The sequence below is a fragment of the Ipomoea nil genome, unplaced genomic scaffold (assembly GCF_001879475.1).
Source record: "Ipomoea nil cultivar Tokyo-kokei standard unplaced genomic scaffold, Asagao_1.1 scaffold1978, whole genome shotgun sequence".
Lineage (NCBI taxonomy): Eukaryota > Viridiplantae > Streptophyta > Magnoliopsida > Solanales > Convolvulaceae > Ipomoea > Ipomoea nil.
Genome location: NW_017618406.1, coordinates 1,335,750 through 1,351,176, shown reverse-complemented (window position 1 = coordinate 1,351,176; position 15,427 = coordinate 1,335,750). Strand labels below are relative to the sequence as shown.

The following is a 15,427-nucleotide window of genomic DNA, read 5'->3' as shown; positions in this document are numbered from 1 at the left end:
CCAATTCCTATAGCTTTTCCTTTTGATCCATCACCAAATGTGACATCGGGAAGAGAATCTGAGAACTCAATATTAGAGAAAAATGAGAGATTACCAGAAATGTGATCAGTGGCTCCAGAATCAAGAATCCAAGATGAATCAGATTTTAATGCAAGAGCAGTATGAGACAAGTTGGTCCTGGCAACTTTCAGCATTTTGTTTAAACTTTCATGTTTTGCCATAGCTTTCAGAAAAATATGAGAAAATCACCATATAATCGCAGACAAGGGACGAACTGATTTGGAAAATTTTGTCGGAAAAGGGATGATGAACAGTCACCACTGTTCGTCGGCTGTAGGTGTTTGAGAGAAATTTCAGGCCCCAAAAAAGTGGCTCTGATACCATGTTAAAAGCTAGAAAGGGTTCTTGTATATATTCATCTAACTTCAAGTTACAAGTCTATATATAGGTCTACAAGAGTAAACAATAATAAATAAAGAAACTACTCATCTCCCCAAGGCTTTAATTACTAAGGCTTGTGAGCTGCCCATTTAATTACTAAGGCTAGTGAGCTACCCAAGACTTTTAATATTCCAACAACAACAAAAACTAAATCATTCTGTATAAATAATGGATGTGTGTATTACATACATATATCCTTTTGCATTAAGATAATATGAAGTCCAGATTCTCACCGACAACAACAGGCCAGACAAACAAAGTGTCGTTATTGCTTTCAAATGAAACGTAAGCCATCTCGGTTCAAACACATACAGTACATCAATAGCAGAGAAGCTTTCAAGTTTTGGAGCACTGATCTCAAAAGTATTGATCCCTCCACAAGAACCACTAAAAGCCAGCTTGTCAAGATTGGGAATAATTCTAGAAACAACTCCATTAGCATTATGCTTAAACTCCACGTTCTTGAACCGTAATAAGGTGACACTAGGAAATATACAAGGAGCATTACGCGGGCAATCAATAATGAAACCTTCAAGGTTCAGATGCCTAATTGTAGGACAAGAGAGTATGCAAAATCGCACATCATATTTTTGTCCCAAAACAACCAAGGCAATGCTAAGTTCCTCAACCCCATTTCTTGATAGAAAAAAACACCACCTGCTTAAATCAGACTGATTCAGCATAAGATCAGACTGGGAATTGGCAAGGGTAAATCTCTTAACTGTTGCAGCACAGTGCATGATAACGCGACCTATTATGTTCACCATGTGTTCGTAGCCTCTGCATTTCTGGGCATATCAAACAAAAGCCGCCCATGCCGCAACCAAATAGCCTTCCACTCAGTTGAGAGCAGAGCAATCCTGGCAGCATCTCGAGTGGGGAAACACTCTAAAATTTTATCCTTAATATCTCCTGGCAGCTGACTTATAATATCCCATCTTGGATTCGATGCTGATTTGCTTCGACGACAACTAGCCATTGGATACGAAACAAAAATATATTTGAACTTACGAAATTCCTAAAGCTTCTATGTTTTTGCAGAAATAAGCACTGGAGAATCGGAGACAAAAAGTTCTGCTGTGACAATGCAAGCTTTCTAGTTATTCATAGGAGTTTCAATGAGAGAAAGAAAAGCCGGAAGAATACATACATATACGGAGACAAACCTGTAATATAAAGCGCGAAGAGGAGAACCTTTCTAGTTCTATGCTCCGACCCAAGTGAAATCGGTACACTGCTAAGGACTCCGCAGAGAATAACTTAGAACCGGCGGGTGAGGATCACAGAGAAGAAATGTACTGCGGCACGTATGAGAAAGACGCGCGTTTTCCCTCCATTATTCGTCGCTTTCATCGATCAATCCCCTAGAGAGAGATTGACTAAAATACGACGACGTAAACCCTGGTACTAATGACAAATGCCTAGCTGCTCAAATTTCACATCCTTCTATAGTTCTATGGCCAATCAGATTATTGGATTTTCCCGCCCATGGTGAGTGACGTCGGCTCTGTTTGGCAGAGCTTATTTAGGAACTTATAGCTTATTTTAAGCTACTAATAAGCTATAAGCTCTGTTTGGTAAGGTTCCCAAAATAAGCTCCTAACTTATAGCTTTTCAGCTAGGTTTGCCAAACAGAGCCGTCGTTTTGATAGAATCATTGTTCTTTTTCAGTTTTGTTCTTCAATAACATATATAAAAATTGTTACCATTCATAATTAGTCTATAATTTAAATGATACCCCGTATGTAGTACTACAAAATCTATTGAGCAAACAAATTTATTTTAAAGACTGAGCCACATATTGTTAGGATCGATACGGTTCACAACACCAAAATACAATAGCAACTTGGACTTGAAATAATGAGAATATTTCTAGTGTAAGATTTAAAATAAATCATAAATAAGAATTTTCTGTATTGGCAAAATGATATTATAATAGGAATTACAAATACAACTCTCTATTTTTTACTCTCTGTATTTCGCTATACAACTCTCTGTATTTCGAATGGGATGAATGAATCTGATGAGATAATTTATTATCAAAGGAATTGCCTATTTATAGCAAACCGTCTGCCTAGAAATTTTCAAGCATTTAATGCTATTCTTCTCCTGCAAGCAAGAAAAACTTGAATTTTCAAGCATTTAATGCTATTCTTCTCCTGCAAGCAAGAAAACTTGAATAGTTATGCTGTGCATCCGTATGCACCCAGGGTGCATACGGATGCAAAAACAACATCGTTTTATTAAAAACACGCATCCCACTTAAAAAAAAAAAAAATCAGTTTCGATTCCTCTCAACAGCATTATGTTGTTCATTCATTCTGGAATTTTAGTCTATAAATTCTGGAATTTTAGTTCATAGATTCTGAATTTTTAGTTCATTGATTCTGGATTTTTAGTTCATTGATTCTGGAATTTTAGTTCATAGTTTCTGGAATTTTAGTTCATTCATTCTGGAATTTTAGTTTATAGATTCTGAAATTTTAGTTCATCGATTCTAGAATTTTAGTTCATTGATACTAGATATATAGTTCAAATTATGCACAATATAATGTTGTTGCTTGGAATCGAAATTGATTTTTTTTTTAAGTGAGACGCGCGTTTTTAATAAAACAACGTCGTTTTTGCATCCGTATGCACCATGCATGGTGCATACGGATACACAGCATAATTTTCCGAAAAACTTAGCCTAGGTTTTTTTCCTTACACAAACATTAGCCCAAGGGCCCAAGCTTTTCCCTTTAGGAGAAACCTATGCCCAAGCATTTGTCTTATTCAAACCTATGCGCAAGCTTTTTCCCAAGCAAAACCTCCCCTCAGCATTTATTCCTCCAAACCTCATCCCAAACAAAACTTTAGCCCAAGGTTTTAAACCTCTGCCCGTTTCAACATTTGACTTTACTATTTACACATATCAAAACTATAGAGCATCACACAAAGTCATAAGTTGCATTGTACTCCATTAGAAGAAAAACAAAACATTTTTATGTTGCATACAAATTCCAAACTAAAGCATACTAAATTCATTCTTACAATTCTGGGGGATCAATTAGTCTATAGTTAAAGTTGTACTTCATGAAGACAATTTGTGCTTTTTGAGATGCACGAGGAAAATCCAACAACTTCCTTGAGTTGATAAGAGCCAATGCATTGTGCCTATTACGTAATTCTTGAACAATAACTGTGTCTAGTGCAACGGATTTTGAGAGCAGTGCTTTCAAGAAAAGTATTTCATGTCTGGATCCTTTAAACCATTCGATCTTTACCGTGTTAAGCATATCCAAATTCTTATTTATAATGTCCGGGCCCTCAAAAATTCTTGATGGATCTTCTTTGTCATCGATCCATTCCTCCTGCAACTCATAAAGAAATGAATCATATCCTAATACAATTGATCGAGATCGAGGAAATTAAATCTGAAAAGAAAAAAGAAATATATATATATATATATATATATATATATATATATATATTGGATCCAGTGCACACCCCCTTGGCAGATGAGCTCGTGAGATCAGATCTGGTTCGTTTATTTTTAAATTTTAACGCTTCAGATTGCTTTGCATTTTTAATGCGTGTGAGCTGAGTTTGTAAATAGACAAGGGTGTTCTAGTCTTTTGACATTATATTTATTATGTTACCTTATTTATTTCCTACTTTTTATTGGAAGGTGCAAAGTTTTTTTGATTCTCAAATCCTTATTCTTGGTTGCGTCCACATCTCTCACTCCTCCGATGAGAGCCTTTGTCCTCTGATTTTTTATTCTCGAATCCCTGTTCTCCGATCGCGTCTATGTCTCTCACTCCTCCGATGAGAGCCTTCGTCCTCTGATGGGGTGCAAGGTAATTTTTTTTTTATCAAATTCTTTTTGGTGTGGCAGGGTTTTCCGGCGAGGGTGTTGTTTGGTTTTGGCACGGGGGTTAGCTGCTTTTCTGGGCGGGGGGGGGGGGGGGAGGGGAGGGGGTGATTTTTCAATTTTGTTTTGTTAGGGGTTATGATTTACTTATTTATTTTTTGGGTTATGGGTGTGGGGTTGTCTGGGTTTGTCTGGTATGTGTACTGATGTTAGGTGGGGGTGGGAATTTAGGTTTGTGTTGTTTACTGTGTGTGGTGTGAGATTTGTAGTGATGATCACCTGTGTGTCTTCTGCTTTAGTGTGTGCGTTTGAGGTTTGGAGTCTGTGTGTGTATGGAGGCATTGATGTAAAGATGTGTTGTAGTGTCCATAATGTAGTGGCTGGATGGCTTTGAATTCTTCATTCATAATCATGTGCTTAAAGTGATATACAGAAAGCAAAATACAACCACCATGGTAACGTAGCTTGCTGTTTTTTTTTTTTTAATTTTTTTACAAGTATGCTAGGTGCGTATGGGGTAGGAGGTTAATGCATTATAGTATTTGTAATGTACTGGAAATATTGTTTGGGTATTTGTTGGTATTACTGTGTATATCTTTTTTTTTTTCCAATTTCGCTATGTGCGTAGGGGGTTAGAGGTGAATGCAATATAGTATACCCTTGTTGTAGCTTTATTTACTATGGGTTTGTGCGTACATAGTCTGTGATTAGTGTATTTTTTTGTGGGGGGTAGGGGGTTGGTGGTCATGCTAATGTGTTGTAACTAGTCTGTGTGTGTTTTGTTTCGTATTGGGATTTTTTTTTTATTATGCTGAGGTTAGATTTTTGCCGGTAAAATAGTTTAAGTTGTTTTTTCAAGTATGCTATGTGCGTAGGGGTTAGGCGATGAATGCAGTGCAGTGTAAACATGGTGTAGCTTTAATTAGTATGGGTTTGTGCGTAATGGGGTTAAGTTTGTGTTTGTTTCGTAATGGGGTTTTTTTTTGCAATGAGGTTGGTTTCTTGCTGGTAATGTAGCTTGCTGTTTTTTTTTTTTTAATTTTTTTTTTACAAGTATGCTATGTGCGTATGTGGTAGGAGGTTAATGTATTATAGTATAAACAGGGGATGTAAAGGGGTGGATGCATTGTAATATGAACACAATTTTTTAATGTTGCAGACTGTGGCTGCGATATATGCTGAGAAGTCCGATGTGTTAGTTGGAGCTTTGGAGGACATGGCCCACTTTATGGAGCTCCATGATGACCTCCTGGGCCTGACTTTCGAGTCCGATGCGTTAGCTGGGGGTTCTGACTTTGGTTCCCCTTTCCAAGTAGTTGGTGTTAGTTTTTGAATTTCGACCTTAACATTTTCGTAATAAAGATGTGTCCTCCAGTTCCACTTAATATTATCATGTGTTTGAAATCCCAGCACCTACGCACATGCCTACGCTACTATCATGCACACGCCTTTTTTTTTTTTTTTTGCACAGGCCAATTTCTTCATATGCACATGCCAATTTCTTCATATGCTTTTGTTTTTTGTACAGGCGATATGCACAGGCCTATTTCTTCATATGCTTTTGTTTTTTGTATTTGGTGTGTGCATTGGAGTGTTATGACGTGTACAATAGACCACATGATGCAAAGTTCCATTGCCAAAAATTTGCACACGCCATACCATAAAAATGCACACACCAGTGTAAATAACAAAACTAAAAAAAAAAAAAAAAAGACACGGACCACATGATGCAAAGTTCCATTGCCAAAAATGCACAAAGTTCCAAAGCAAATGTCTATATCTAGAACTAAATTAATTTACACACGGATCCAGTTCTCAATCAATTTTTAGGTCATGCATCTAATTTTAATTAAACCTTCTTGCTCAAAATCGCTTGGTTCACGCACCAACCAAACAACACACACGCATCAACCTAACAAAAGAAACGCAAATAAACTAAATGAGAAAGACAGGAAAATATAAATAATATTGCCAATTAGCAACTAAACCACACCTTATCTTGCACACGGTAAGACACTGCTACGCACAAACAACCACACCAAACAAGGCAACCCCCAAAAAACACATCAACACGAAAACAGTGGTGCACCGGCCTAAAAAAAGAAGAAAAAAAATAGTTTGTTCACCAACTGAACACGCACGCGCTACGCACATAATAGATATTCTAGGTTGTCCACCAACCCCCACCCCCCTCCCACCATCCCAGCGGAAAACCCAATTATTCAGTGTATGCACAGACGATGGCACGTAAATGCACTTACCCGTTCGTTTTCTCCTCAAGCCTTGTTCACGCCAAGTTCACCTCATCAGCCTTTGTAGTAATTCAAAGTATTAATTTCCATCCACAAACTCCCTAATTTAATGCTACAGATTCCAATAAAATTATGTCCATAAATAAATTAGAATTACAATTACTAATATATCCTTTACATTGAAAAATGTCATTAATTACTATCCTAATCTCTTATAATCTCAACCATTGATGAAAATTGAATCAATGGATATTAGGAGGCCTCATGGTCTCATCTATTAGAGGGGGTGCACCGGATTCGAAGCCTATATATATATATATATATATATATATAGGATCATATATGTCTCACCTGTTTCTCTGCAGCAATCTCCAGTGTGCTTAGATTGGGGGATTTTTCAAGCAATTGTATAACAAGTTTTAAGTGCCTCTCACAACTAAATTTGAAACGATATAGCTTGATTACTTGCAGATTTATTGCCGTTGGGGCTTCTCCAAGTTTTGCAGTCTTGAAAGAGAAACAATATAATAATAAAAAGCAAATTTAAACTTGAAAGAACACTAACAAGTCAGAATGAATTGAAAAACATTATATATATTAAATCAATAGCAATTAATTGCGTGTATATATGTATTCCATTTGCATGAAGCTAAGTAATCTAATTCAAAGGAATCTTGTGGGCGGCTACCCAACTAATTAATTGTCTCATAAATTAGATAATATTATCCTAATATGTGTATTTCATTTGACCTTAGATGGGAGCTGATCGGCTTAAACCAAGAAATAAGTGAAATGGACAATCAGCTCAAACCTAGAAAAGTCAATAAACAACTCTAAAGATTCAAACTTAGAACCTTGGAGCTACCAAGCTAACTGTCCAACTTAGTTGGGGCTATGTTGCCTAGCTCTATCATGTGTGTATTCCCAGCCTAGGTTGTCAATGGTACCAGGAAGTCGAAATAGACAACCGATTCAAACCAATAAAGTCAATATAAAATTCTCTATGGAGAGTCAAACTTGGAAGCTTGTAGCTACCAAACTAATTGTCTGACCAACTTAGTGTATTCCATTTGACCCTAGTGACAAAGGACTACAAGGAGGGTAAACCGGAAAGGCCTAGGTTGTGATAAAGGACCACAAGAAGGGTAAACCCTCCTAGGTTACGTTGTTCATCACGGGCTAGCCTAAGTTGTCCACAAAGGAGGGTACGTAAACCGATCTAGGTTATCCATCCCTGAAAAACCTAGGTTGTTAGGGTAAATCAACCTAAATTGTCTATCATATCGTTGGAAGGCCTAGATTGTGAATTTATGATAAAAGACCACAAAAAATAAATTGGCCTAGGTTGTTCACCGATCCAAACCAAGAAGACCTATAGTTTACCTATCCTACCAACTTAGGTCACCAGCCTAAGACCAACTGAAAGGCCAAATAGACAACAAGTTCAATATATATATATATATATATATATATATATATATATATATATATATATATTCTAGTTAAGAGTAGTTACTAAGCCCATTCTGATAAATAAATGAGGCCCTACTAAAATTACAATCTTTAAAACAAATATAGTAATAATAATAATAATAATAATAATAATAATAATAATAATAATGTTGTTGTCCGCAAAGAAAAAAAAAACAAAAGATATATTATGGAATAAATTACGATTATAAAGTAGAGATTCAAACCAAGGACCTTGTGGTCCAATGGTACCGTTGCTCTCTTATATATAGGGGAGGTTGTGAGTTTGAGTTTAGTGGAAATGATATTGACTCTTTATGCTTCATTTGGTTGAAAAAGTAGTTATGAACAGATATTGCATTATAATAGAGTCAGTAGTATTCAAAAAAAAAAAAAAAAAAAAAAATTGAGATTGAGAGATTTTCACCTTTGACAAACCAGCTGACAAGCAAAGATACTTAATTGCCTCCAAATGAGCAGTAAACCATCTGGGTATAGAAACATACGAACAGAACTGAGAGAAGCTTCTAAGTTTTGGAGCACTTATATCAACATTCTCAATCCCATCACAACCTCGAATAGCCAGCTTCTCTAGTTTAGGAATACTATAGAGGACATTTCCTTTAACACTATTATGGTTAAAGGAAACATACTTCAAAGCTAATGAAGTGACACCAGAAAATATACAACCACCATTTACTGGCAAATCAATAACGAAACCTTCAAGTTTGAGGTGCTTAATTGTGTGGCACGAGACTATACAAAATGGCAGTTTATATTCCAGGTGTGGAAAACACAAAGAACATATGTTAAGTTCCCCGACACCATTTGTTGATAGAAAAAGACACCACCTATCTATGTCACACTGCAGCGGCCGAACACATGAGATGTGCAGAGTAAATTTCTTGACGAGCCCAACACGGTGCAAGAGAATATTGTTAATTATGCTCGTGACACTTGTGGAGTCATAAAGTTTGCATTCTCGAACCCAATTGATGAAGTTCCAATCGAATGCTAGCCGACCATGGCGCAACCAAACATCCTTCCAGTGAGTTGAGAGCAAAGCAGTTCTGACAACATCGAGTGGGCAAACACTCCAAAATTCTTTCCTTTAAATCTTCGGGCAGTTCACTTATTAAATCCGGTCCGGTTTCGATCGTAGCCATTAAATTGGAAACAAGAATGAGTGCGCTAGCTAGCGAGAGAAATTCACCGCCACTACTAGAAGATCATATCGATACTAATCAAGCTCAACTAATTAAGGAGTTGTTGTTGCTACTGTACTTCTGTTGGAGTCGAAATATAATCAAAGGATATGATATTTGGGAAGAAAAGAGATTAGGGGAGGAAGAAGTATCCTTTCTATAGTCTATCGCCTAGATGTTTGAGTTGGGAAGAGTTCCGTCTAACGCATACCGCTTAGGAAGAATACATTGTATGTGCAGTTCATTTATTTATTTATTTTAAATAAAGAGATAAATACATAAACTTGGTTTGTTATAATTCAATAGTTATTATGTTAAGCATCTCTAAATTTTTATTAATTAATAATGTCCGGGCCCTCGGAAAATTCTTGATGCACCTTCTTTGTCATCAGTCCATTTCTCCTGCAACTCAGCAAGAAATGAATACTCATACAACTGATATGATGAGAGGAAATTAAATCTGAAAATAAAAAATAAATCAAGACTGCCAAATATACGTCTCACAACCTACCTGTGTTTCATCAATCTCCAGTCTGCATATAGTTTATGTATTCCATTTGCATGAATTAATGTAATTCAAAGAAACCTTGAGATTACCAAGCTAACTATCCAACTAATTTAGTTGAGATTACCCTAGTTATCTATGATTGACTCCAATATGTTCAAATCAAGAAATTAAATAGACAACTCCATAAGTTAATTGTCTAATCAATTTAATTGGAGGTTGTCCATGGTTGACCGGCTGAAATCTAGACGGCCAAATGAACAACTAATTCATACCAATAGACCGCTCTACCTGTAGTTAATTGGGGTTTGCCCTTAGCTAGTGTGATCATTTTCAGTCTAAGTTGTTCATAGTTAACCAGTTGAAACCAAGAAGAAAAAAAAGTATAGATTCTCACCCCAGATAATTTAAATGATATATAGTACTACAAAATCTATTGAGCGAACAAATTAATAATTTTAAAAACTAAGCCATATATCAAAACTATAGAGCATCACACAAAGTCATAAGTTGCATTGTATCCATAAAAAAATTAAAAATTAAAAATTAAAAAAATAAAACAAAAAAAAAAAAACAAAAACATTTCCGCTATGTTGTATCCCAACTGAAACATCTATATTCATTCCTAAAATTCTGGAGGACCAACTAGTCTATTGTTAAAGTTGCACTTCATGAAGATAATTTGTGTTTTTGGAGATGCACGAGGAAAGCCTAACAACTCCCTTGATGAGTTGTTAAGCGCCATTGCATTACGTCCATTACATAATTCTTGAATAACAACTTTGTATGGTGCGGCGAATTTTGAGAGCAGTGCTTTTAAGAAAAATACTTCATGTTTGAATCATTTCTTTACCGTGTTAAGCATCTCCAAATTATTATTAATAATGTCCGGACTCTAGAAAATTCTTGATGGACCTTCTTTGTCACCATTTCATTCCTCCCGCAACTCAGCAAGAAATGAGAGGAAATTAAATCTGAAAGAAAAAAGAAATCAAGACTGCCAAATATATATATATATATATATATATATATATATATATATTGACTCTTTGTGCTGCAGTAGGTTGAAAAAGTATGTATAAACAAATATTACATTGTAACAGAATTAATAGTACTAAAAAAATTTTCAAAAAAAAATAGTACTACAAAAAGAAAAAAAAACTTACGTTGTATCTTTCCCCCCAAAATATATGTAAAATCTTAAGCAGAGATGAATTTGTGAGCACCCAAAAAATCTGCTAACTCTTGCTTGCAAAGTCACCGGCTCACCACGATTCCACGAACAGACAAGGAAGTTGTCAGAGAGCAGAACTCCCGCCGTAGACCCCTAAAAACATACAAATTCTGTTTATCAAGGGAGACGGGCCATCCAACGAGTGCAAAATCTTCCACCAACACCTGAGCACAGCCAAGATAATAATTAGTGACTGTGTCCGTAATCAGTCCGCACAGTCCTATATATATAAATATAAATATAAATATAAATATAAATATAAATATATATATATATATATATATATATATATATATATAGAGAGAGAGAGAGAGAGAGATGATCATATAAAATCTCAAATGTCCCTATTTAATAGACATTTGAAAGCAATATTTTGACTCTTCGTGCAAAGTATGTATAGACAGCTACTTAGTACCAAAAAAAAAAAAAACAAAAAACAAAAAAAAAAAACTTACGTTGTATCTTTCCTCCCAAAATATATGTAAAATCTTTAGCAAAGATGAATTCGTGAGCACCCAAAAAATCTTCTAACTCTTGCAAAGTCACCATCTCACCACGAACAGACAAGGAAGCTGCCAGAGAGTGGAACTCCGGCCGTAGACCCCTAAAAACGTACAAATTCTGTTCATCAAGGGAGACAGGCCGTCCGACGAGTGCAAGATCTTCCACCAACACCTGAGCATGGCCAAGATAATTAGTGACCGATGCATCTCCCTAACGTAGCGACTGGAGCTGGCCGAGCAGGTTCAATGCGCGAGCACGGGAGGAAGACACTAGAGCTCGCTCAATGGATTCCTAGACCTCTGTTGATGTGCAACAACTAATGGCAAGATGCATAACCTCTTCAAGAGAGAGAAGAGATAAACATCGACAGTATAGCCTGTTACATCAAGATGGCATAAGCCATGTTTGGCGTATGAACGACAACAGCCGGGAGAGCACCAGACGAAACTGAGGAAGAAGGATTTCCGGCAGAAACAGTAGGAGGGCAAGGTACAGTTCCATCAACAAATTCTATCAAATTTTGACTAGGTAAAAACGGAACCAATTGCGTTCTCCAGAACAAAAAAAATTCTCGTAGTCAATTTGATATTAACAAAATGATGAGTTGTGGACAACGAGTTTGTTGACACAAGCAATGAGGGCACAACAGCCATATCCGAGACTTTCCGTTCAGAAGAACCGACAGAGCAGTCATTGGCTAAAGACTGAGCAGCCATGGAAAAACCAGACTACTAATACCATATGAGAAATGTATTTTTCTGACAATAATCACAGAATACAACAATTATATACAAAGGAAGAGTCACAATAGAACAATGACAGATAGAATCCTAATATTACCCAATAAAGATCCAAAAGAAGGATAAGTGGTTGAGAAGCCTAAGAAACACTTAGCTTGGCTAAGCACCCACATCATCTGAAGTAAAAATCTAAGTACAATTAACTTTACCAAAAAGAGGGTCATTCTTGGAGTCTACTGCTTGAGGATTCAAAATACATGCCCTACAAAATAATACTTACTAAACAACTTAGGATACGAGATACCATCCTTAGCTTGTCTTCCAAAAAGTTTCAACTTCCACCACAGCCACTGATTACATTTCTATATATTGCATCCTAACCCATGGAGAAATTCGAAAAGCTAAGAGTACCAAACCCAATCAAGCAGGGTATACGACCCCCAAACCTCCTTGAAGACAAGTTGTGCTTTTGGAGATGCACGCGGGAAGCACAACAACTCCCTTGAGATATCAGATTCAATAGTGGCGAACCGGTCCTTATGAATAACTACTATCTCAAGTTGAGGGGATTTTGAGAGCAGTGCTTTCAAAAATAGCATTTCGAGTGTGGATCCACTATAACATTCAAACTTGATTGTGTTAAGCTTCTTCAAATCCTGGATATTAAAGCAATCATCTGGATCCCCAAAAAGTCTTAGTCTTGAAGCTGCTTCTATGTCATCCCTCCAACTTGACTACAATTCAAGAAGAAATGAAAAACACACATAACTGTGAGGAAATTTGAAAAAGAATTAAAGAAAAAAAAAAAAAAAAAACAGAAGATTCATGCATGATTGCCAAATATATACTCAACCTGTACTGCCATAATTCCCAGTTCACATAGGTTGGGACATTTTTGAATCAATTGCATAGCAACAGTGAGCTGTTTCCCACAACCAAAACTTAATTCATACATATTCATTACTTGCAGATTTACTGCAGTTGGGAATGTCGATACGGCTGCTGCAACATGTTTACACTTCAAAAACATAATAAACAACAAAAACGAAAATCAGTCTATATAAATAATGGATGTGTGTGTGTGTATTGCATATCCGTTTGCATTAAGATAATGTGCAAGTCCAGATTCTCACCGACAACAGAAGTCCAGACAAGTAAAGAATTTGTATTGCTTTCAAATGACACGTAAGCCATTTCGATCCATGCACACCCACTACATCAATAGCAGAGAAGCTTTCAAGTTTTGGAGCATTGATCTCAAAAGTATTGATCCCTCCACATGAACTTCGGATAGACAGCTTTTCAAGATTTGGAATGCTAGACACAATTCCATTAGCATTTCTCTTAAACTCCACATTCGTGAACCGTAATAAGGTGACACCGGGAAATATACAAGGAGCATTACACGGGTAACTAAAAATGAAACCTTCAAGGTACAGATGCCTAATTGTAGGACAGGAGACTATGCAAAATGGCAGATCATATCTTTGTCTCGAAACAACTAAAGCAATGTAAAGTTCCTCAACCCCATTTCTTGATAGAAAAAGACACCACCTGTCCAAATCAGACTGTTTCAGAATAAGATCTGACTGGGTATTGGTTAAAGTAAATTTCTTAACTGGTCCAGCACGTTGCATGAGAACACAATTTATTATGTTCACCAAGCGTTCGTAGCATCTATATTTGAAGAAGAAGCTGTTATCAAACACAAGCCGCCCATGCCGCAACCAAGCACCCTTCCACTCAGTTGAGAGCAGAGCAATCCTGGCAGCATCTCGAAAGGGCAAACAATCCAAAATTTTATCCTTGACATCTGCTGGCAGCTGACTTATAATATCCCTTCTTGCATTCAATGCCGATTTGCCTCGACCACAACTAGCCATTGGATACGAAAATAAAAATATCTTTTGCTGTGACACAACTAAACTCCTAAAGCTTATATGTTTTTGCAGAAATGAACACCGGAGAATCGGAGACAATAACTTGTGCTGTGACAATGCGAGCTTTCATAGGAGTTTCAGTAAGAGAAAGGAAAGCCGGAAGAATACATACATACACGCAGACAAACCTGTAATCGAAACCGGGAAGAGGATAATCGGGCGCCAGTTATATGCTCCGACCCGAGTGAAATCGGGTACACTGCAAAGGACTCCGCAGAGAGTAACTTAGAATCGGTGGGTGAAGATTATGTAGCTCCTTGTATCTTCTAAGAGGATCACGGAGAAGTAACGTACGGCGGCGTGTATGAGAAAGACGCACGTTTCCCCTCCATTATCCGTCGCTTTCTTCGATCAATCCCCTCCCCTAAGCCCTAGAGATTGACTAAAATACGATCGTCGTAAACCTTGCCTGGTACGAATGACAAATGCTTAGCTGCTCAAATTTCACATTGATAGTTTTAAGTCGTGTTTGGTAAATGATTGATGACTTAATATTTAATATCAAGGTTTATGTAAGAATGATACTCCGTAATAAGTCGGGGGAGGGTTACATCGAGTTTTTTGCACTTTTGGTTCCACGACTATAGTGGCACTATCAGAATTGATCCATGACTTTTGAAGTTTGTAATTTTAGTTCACGACTATTGATTTTTTTACAAAAATGGTCATTTCGGCCACTTTTCCGTCAAAATTCCACCGGAAATTTTTTTTATCCATTTTTAACAGGGCTAAAATTGACATTTTACTTATCTCAAAAAATCAAAGAAAAAAATTGACATTTGACTACATACAATAAGTAAAATGTTAATTTTAGCCCTGTTAAAAATGGATTTAAAAAAAAATTTCCGGTGGAATTTTGACGGAAAAGTGGCCGGAAGGACCATTTTTGCAAAATAATCAATAGTCGTGGACTAAAATTGCAAGGTTCAAAAGTCGTGGATCAATTCTGCTAGTGCCACTATAGTCGTGGGACCAAAAGTGCAAAAAACTCGGGTTACATCTATAATCCACTATTGGATCCATTTTATATTTTATTCAGTCATTGCTATTTATATCGTGAACCAAATTCACATAATATTATGAACCTTGGATCGAAACAATAAGGTACCGAATATATACACGTAACGTACAGAATTTTATAACACAAGATACAAAAATCACATAGAAGACACATACACATATTATATATTTACATACGGAAAAATTGCATCTTTAGTCTCTGAGTTATAACTAAATTCCGACTCAGTCCCTAAGTTATGGCTGTATTTGAGTTCAGTCCC

The 15,427-nt window shown here is 36.6% G+C and overlaps 1 protein-coding gene across 1 annotated transcript in view; it reads right to left on the bottom strand.

Annotated features, from left to right (window-relative positions):
- The window catches only part of LOC109147208, a 40,197-nt gene that overhangs the window by 14,953 nt on the left and 9,817 nt on the right, over positions 1-15,427 (bottom strand). The window contains exons 2-3 of the mRNA XM_019294841.1: positions 3,931-3,933; positions 675-1,077 (exon numbers count right to left, since the gene is read on the bottom strand). Of these exons, the coding sequence (XP_019150386.1) occupies positions 675-1,077; positions 3,931-3,933 (406 nt within the window). The remainder of the gene's footprint in view (positions 1-674; positions 1,078-3,930; positions 3,934-15,427) is intronic.